The sequence below is a fragment of the Triticum dicoccoides genome, chromosome 1B, assembly GCF_002162155.2.
Source record: "Triticum dicoccoides isolate Atlit2015 ecotype Zavitan chromosome 1B, WEW_v2.0, whole genome shotgun sequence".
Lineage (NCBI taxonomy): Eukaryota > Viridiplantae > Streptophyta > Magnoliopsida > Poales > Poaceae > Triticum > Triticum dicoccoides.
This window is the reverse complement of record NC_041381.1, coordinates 295,791,695-295,797,759: the sequence shown is the minus strand read 5'-3', so window position 1 is coordinate 295,797,759 and position 6,065 is coordinate 295,791,695. Positions and strand designations below refer to the sequence as shown.

General features: G+C 50.6%; 2 protein-coding genes across 2 annotated transcripts; one reads left to right on the top strand and one right to left on the bottom strand.

Moving 5' to 3' along the window:
* The first annotated feature begins 1,390 nt into the window (after positions 1 to 1,390).
* On the top strand, positions 1,391 to 3,506 carry LOC119331789. Its single transcript, XM_037604966.1, has 3 exons — positions 1,391 to 1,947; positions 2,041 to 2,514; positions 2,607 to 3,506. The coding sequence occupies exons 1-3, from the start codon at positions 1,576 to 1,578 to the stop codon at positions 3,315 to 3,317; spliced, it is 1,557 nt and encodes a 518-aa protein (XP_037460863.1). The 5' UTR covers positions 1,391 to 1,575; the 3' UTR covers positions 3,318 to 3,506.
* Positions 3,507 to 4,142: 636 nt separating this feature from the next.
* Positions 4,143 to 5,830, bottom strand: LOC119331798 (SKP1-like protein 11). Its single transcript, XM_037604976.1, has 2 exons — positions 5,196 to 5,830; positions 4,143 to 4,631 (listed from the first exon to the last, which is right to left on the bottom strand). Exons 1-2 carry the CDS (start codon positions 5,727 to 5,729, stop codon positions 4,455 to 4,457), a joined length of 711 nt encoding a protein of 236 aa, XP_037460873.1. The 5' UTR covers positions 5,730 to 5,830; the 3' UTR covers positions 4,143 to 4,454.
* Between the last annotated feature and the right edge of the window lie 235 nt (positions 5,831 to 6,065).

Below are 6,065 nucleotides of genomic sequence, written 5' to 3'. Positions count from 1 at the left end.
TGTATAGGCCGCATCATGGGCCCAGTCATCTTGGTCCGTTAAGAGGCCTAAATGTAAACTGGCCCACTAGTAGTTTCGAGCCTTTAATAGGCCGAGTAAACCGTCAGCCCTATTTTGGCAAGAAAGTTCAATGGGCTTTTAGTTGGTTGAAAGGTAGGTTGGGCCTGAAACGTGCCGAACAGCTCATGGGCCAACAGCAGGCCGAAATAGACCCCGGCCCATGATTGTGCCAATCACATCAAGGGCCGTTAACAGGTCAAAATTGTCTCGGTCCTTATTTGGCCCAGTCAGATTATCGGCTGTGAGCAGGCCGGATGCAAAGCGGGTCATAATTAGGCCCAACTATATGACGGACTTTTAACAGGTCAAAATAAATATAGGACCTAAATTTTAAACGAGATCTTAACAGGCCGAAACTAATATCAAGTCGTACTATTAAATGGGCATTTAGCAAACAGAAATCCTAACCGGGCCTCAAGTGGGCCCAAAAGCACAGCGTCCAGTTGACGGGCTGAATCTGATATGGGCCATAATTTAGCCCAAAGAATGAAAGGCTCTTAAAGGGCCGGATCTAATATGGGCCGCAATATGGCCCAGAACGTGCTAGGCTATTAACGGGTCGGATCTCATATGGGCCCTAATTAGGCCTACAACATGGCAGACTGTTAATGGTCCGGATCAAATATGAGCCGGCATTTGGCCCAAAACATGACAGCTTGTTAATGGGCCGGCCCACTAGTGTCTTTAAAATCTTGTAGGCCTTTAGCTGGGCCGGCCCATTATGGTCTGCAAAATCTTGTGGGCCTTTAGCTGGGCCGACCCATTTAATCTTTATGGGCCACTTTTGGACCGGTCCACGTGTCAACATAGCATAGGCACATCTCGCCCATTGGATGAATGACGTCTGTGTCCACGCGAAGCTGACACGTGGTTCCATCGGCCAATGAAAATTTTACACGTGAAAATCGTCATTGATCGTTGGCTGTTAGCGGATTATCGGACCGAAAACCGGACCCGATAGCTTAACGGCAACCCGACGACCCGTTACGGAGATGCCACGTGTCGGTTACCCATAACGAAAGCACTTTCATAACGCGTCATTTATCGTCATGGAAGTGGGTACTTCCGTGATGATAATTTTGGTACTGTCATGAAACGCTTCTACAACAACACATGTATGACTATCTTGATTCTGTCATATAATTGTCATGGATGTACATGCATGACAAATAACGTGACCTACTATGATAAATACGTATCATCATGAAAATGGTTTTTTTTATAGTGTTGCCCTCTTTCAAAGAGTAGACGTTGCAACAGTTTCTTGCTCGTGCTAGTGCTTCGAGAAATGAACGGATCTTTTGCAATATGAGATTGAGCGATTGCTTGCTCCTGTGTAAACGCCTCTCCTCTCCTTTTGAATGCACAGTATACAGGTAACCAATAAAACAAAAAAGCGAAAGCTAAAGCGACAAAAAGCAAAAGGAATAACCGAAGGAGGCACCGTGAAGAAAAGAAAAAGGCGGGAAGCGAGCCGCCGGTCTGTCTCCCGAGGTCGCCTTCTTCTAGCGGAGCATGGCGCAGCAGCAGCAGCCTGACGCGCCGCCACTTGGTTTCTTCGAGCGGATATCCACCTGTGACGTGTCCTTAAGGAAGCGGCAGCAGCGCGACAGCGCCGCCATGGCCTCCTCCGACCCTGCGCTGCCGCCTCCGCTTCTTTTGCTGCCACCACCGGTGCCGGAGCAGGCGCTCGTCCCACCGCCGGCCAGAGCCAACCCGAGGCCCACGGTGTTGGACGGCGTCCTGAGTCTGCTCAGGTCCGGGGAGTCGTTCATTCGCGTAGCCTTCCGGGGCAACTCCCGACGTGCGTCTCCTCCAGGGCCGCCGACGTCTCAGCAGCAGCAGCAGCCGCCGCCGCCGCAGCAGCAGCACCACCGCAACCACCCTGTACAACTTTTATAATGCCGTACTATGATTCACAAAGACGACCGAGCATCTTGTAGTCTCACACACTCTCACTGGCATTGGCTTCGGCTGCAGGGTGAAATCATGAAGCGGCTGCAGCGCGAGACGTTCCCTGATGTGATGAGGCTCATGGACAAGCACGAGCAGATCGACCGCATCCTTTCCATGTACAGGAGCGGCAAGGGGTTCCACTTCCCGGAGCTCCCCGTCCGGGTGAAGGTCGCGCTTGACGCGGTCGGGGCGCTGCTCCTCGTCGACGACGAGGAGTTCGACCACGCCAGGGAGATCCTCGGCAAGGCGGGGAACAGGACGGGCCTCAACTCCAGGTTCGTCCTCGAGTCCAAGACCAGGGGAAACGACACCATTGCAGCAGAGTTCTGCACCAAGCTCGGGATAGGGGCGACCCTCGGGGAAGAAGACACCGAGAGGAGGCCGCTGGAGCTGACCAGGCTGCAGTACTGCGCCCACGTCAACCACTGGCTGTCCATGATCCTAGTTCCCTTCGGAGCTCAATGCAACGGCTTCCTGCACGGCACGAGCTTGATCCAGGTAACGTCTCCCCTGTCCGGCCTCTGGCCAGAGATTTTTTTTTTCCACCGGCGTGTCTCGGCGAGTTAATCCAATTGAGGTTTTCTTGTCAGAATCTCCGGAGCCAGGCCTCTCTCGACGGCCCGCCTTCGTTCTCGGAACAACACAACTGCGCCGCTGGTTTGAGTATGAGGGGGTCCAACTTCACCGTGTCGCTCGCCGAGCTTGTCTTCGGTTCAGGAGCACAGGACGGCGATCATATGGTGGCTAACCGCATGACAACGTTTGGGCAGGTGCGCTACGAACCAGCCCAAGATGTCAAGCTCAGCTTGTCGGGGCTATGGCAGATCCGCCCGTTGCTGTCCCGGTTCAACAACCTCGGGACACTTGCCATTCCCTTTGGCAGCCTAAAACCACAAAGGGGCACTCCTCCTTCTCCGGACATTCTTCTTGCTCCCATGGCGAGGAACGACCCTGCGGCACACGGACCGCAGCCCAGGCCTGTGCAGTCAATCGCTGCTGCGATGGTGGAGTGTGAGCTGTTTGAAGCCATGAGAGCACAAGGCTGGGTTGAGATGGAAGGGTGGTCCGGGCATGGGCCGGTGCGGTGGGGCTGCTGCCTGTCCGACACCCCTGAGCATGAGCTGGGATGGGGAGTGAGGATGGGCGGTGCGGCGGAGGGGGATACGCACGGCCCGCACCTGGAAGGATTCCTCAGCTTCAACCTCGGCAGGGGCGGCAAGCTGCAGCCTGGCCTGGTGTATGTCATGGAGGGGGAGAAGCGGACTCCGGCGTTGGTCCTGCGGTCGACCTGGTTCATGTGATGATCACCTGCAGCTTCTTCACAATGCATGGTTTATGTTCTTTCTTCTTCCCTGCAACTGCAGCTATTCTTGTTTGACTGCTCAGCAGCTGACGGGAAATCTTGCTAGTTCGTGGCACAGAAATGTTTGAGCTGTGAAATTGCTCCTATGGAATTGCGTAGCACAATGGAATTAGAAAGCTTAATGCCATATAAGCCACCAAAAAAAATTCAGAATGGAAAGATGTTAGTACCTGATTTATCTTCTATGCACCTCTTGCAAGTTGAACAGGACATTTATCTTCGATGCATCTCTTGCAAGTTGAACAGGAAATGTCCTTCCCAGGCAACAACCATATATTAATATGAAAAATCTATACATGCCCACAAGATAATACAAACTAGATAGAATAGTTTACCAAGTTTCAAATGGCCAGAACTTTTATTAAATTAAACACTATACAAGCACCAAGTCTATTTCGTAAATACTGCATTTTCCCCAGTTAAAAAGCTTTGCTCAAAAGCCACAAACATTTCTCAACAGACTGGAGACATTTACACAAAAACATGCAGCATAAATCCTCCGTATGTAGTTCATAGTGGAATCTCTAAAAAAAACTTATATTTAGGAACGGAGAGAGTATATTACAAGCTTAATTTGTACCCTAGTCTGCAGTTTTCTCCAACTTATCCATAAACTCAAGGTGATAATTTCTGCTCAGACCAAACAACTGTGTCCGACTCTACAGAATTAATTGTGTACAACATACAGGTTCCCAGTTCCTAGATAAGGCCAAGCGTGGCAGCACCAACAATAAAATGTAACCAAACAGGTTATCCAAGATACGATCCAGCAACAACTTAACTGCAAAAAATGTGCAATTGGCGAATAGTATAACTTAATTGAACACAGGTTGCTATTAAGGTTCTACTGATTCAACCATTTCGAAACCATCCATCCACGCATCCACAATTCACACCAAAACTCTCCTGTATACGATGATTATAACTAACTCATACGGTGCTTCTCTGTTTTCTGTCTTCACCGACTCATCCATCTATTTATCTACCAGACTACTTGGAACAGAACTGGACGTAAGGACTTGTACTTGAAACCAAGAATAGCAGCATAGACAAAAGCAAGATCAACCGACATCTTTTAGTCCTCAAAGGCCCATGCGTTCTCCTTCCTGACTTCCGCCTCCTGCTCTGGTGTGTAGTCGTTCTCGATCTCAAAGATTTCACGGATCTCCTCTGGCTTTTTCCCCCTCATCTTGTCAGCCACAGTCGAGGTGCCCAGGTCCAGCAGATCCTCAATGTTCAGGTAGTTTGCGGCCTGCACAAACCCCAATAAAATAAATTTATCCCCAATCTATATATCTTACATAGACAAACCACACTAGTTATTTTGCCACCACTACAATTAACCACCACACACAAAAAAACCATTAAATCACTGCACTGTGCACATTAGATCTAACAAATCGCTGACACATAGACATTCTATGCCCGTTCCCTCTATCTATCTCCCTTAATTCCTCTCTGTTCAATTAAATATTGCTTCCTTCCTATACAATTTAATCGTAGTTTGTCAAATTCATTAAACTCTTTGGACAACTATTGACGCTCCTTCCAACATTTTACATCTATAATTTGCATCATGGCCAAAACGTTCCATACATTATGTTCCCGGTAGTTCTGATTCTCACATCATAAGGCACATAGGTTGTATTCCACATTGTGCGCAGAGTTACCAACAGAACTTTCCTTCTATTTGCACATATACCATCGTTGCTATTCACAACACATACTACTCATAAAGATATCGACTTCATCGCGTTTTCTTACTTGGGGTAGAATATAGAGCAAAGAATGTAAACAATCGGCTTGGTCGCTTTACCAGGATGATCTCGAAGAGGGTGGAGTTGTCGAGGGAGATGAAATCGTTGTCCCAGTCCTTGAGACCGTGGGGGTCCGGGTCGACGTAGGTGACGGGCTTGATGGAGGAGACAGTAGGGGTGAGCTCGACGGGGAAGGGCGGGAAGGGATACCGGTCGCGCTCAGAGGCCTCGGGGTCGTAGTACGGCCCGTGCTTCTCGCAGTACTCAACGACCATCTCGAGGATGTCGGAGTGGATGTTGGCGGTTGGGATGCGGCCGTCAGCGCAGCCGTCCTCCATCATGTGGCGGAGCATCTGCGACATCCGCGCCGCGGGCTCCGAGATGCGCACCTCCACGCCGTCCTCGGCCACCAGCACCAGGGCGGGTTTCTCCTCCTGCTTCTCTGCCCCCGGCTCCGGCTCCTTCACCTCCTCCGAAGAAGACGAGGGCTTCGCCTCCGCCTCATCCGGCACCGCCGCTGCGGCGGCGGCGGCAGGCACGTCTTCTGGCTGGAAGAGAGGGCGCTTGCCCTTGAGGTCGGCACTGGAATCCATGGTTGGGGGCTTTGGGGGCTTTGAGGGATTGGGGTTTCTTCGCGTTTCTAGGGAAGGGAAAGAACTTCAACCAGGGGTCTTTGAACCTGAACCGAACCAGGTGTCCGACTCGAACCGATGCGTGGGGTTTGGTTCATGGCGCAATTCGTTTGAACTGCGGCTTGCCGGCTTCGGAAACGGTTCCTCGTTGTCTGGATAATGGGTATTTACAATTGCATACGCTCACATACACACACATACACTCATCGTATAAATGTGCATACGCACACTCTATCTCGATGAACACATCTCACGAGCGTAATGAGCACTCGATCGTTTGGCTCGTTAAACTCGTAG

Bases quoted from the DNA above. Each gene is read 5' to 3' on its own strand.
- LOC119331789 (XM_037604966.1), top strand. From the start codon at position 1,576: ATGGCGCAGCAGCAGCAGCCTGACGCGCCGCCACTTGGTTTCTTCGAG. The intron at 1,948-2,040 runs GTACAACTTTTA...CTTCGGCTGCAG, and splicing joins AGCACCACCGCAACCACCCT to GGTGAAATCATGAAGCGGCT. The intron at 2,515-2,606 runs GTAACGTCTCCC...TTTTCTTGTCAG, and splicing joins ACGGCACGAGCTTGATCCAG to AATCTCCGGAGCCAGGCCTC.
- LOC119331798 (XM_037604976.1), bottom strand. From the start codon at position 5,729: ATGGATTCCAGTGCCGACCTCAAGGGCAAGCGCCCTCTCTTCCAGCCA. The intron at 4,632-5,195 runs GTAAAGCGACCA...GGGTTTGTGCAG, and splicing joins CCCTCTTCGAGATCATCCTG to GCCGCAAACTACCTGAACAT.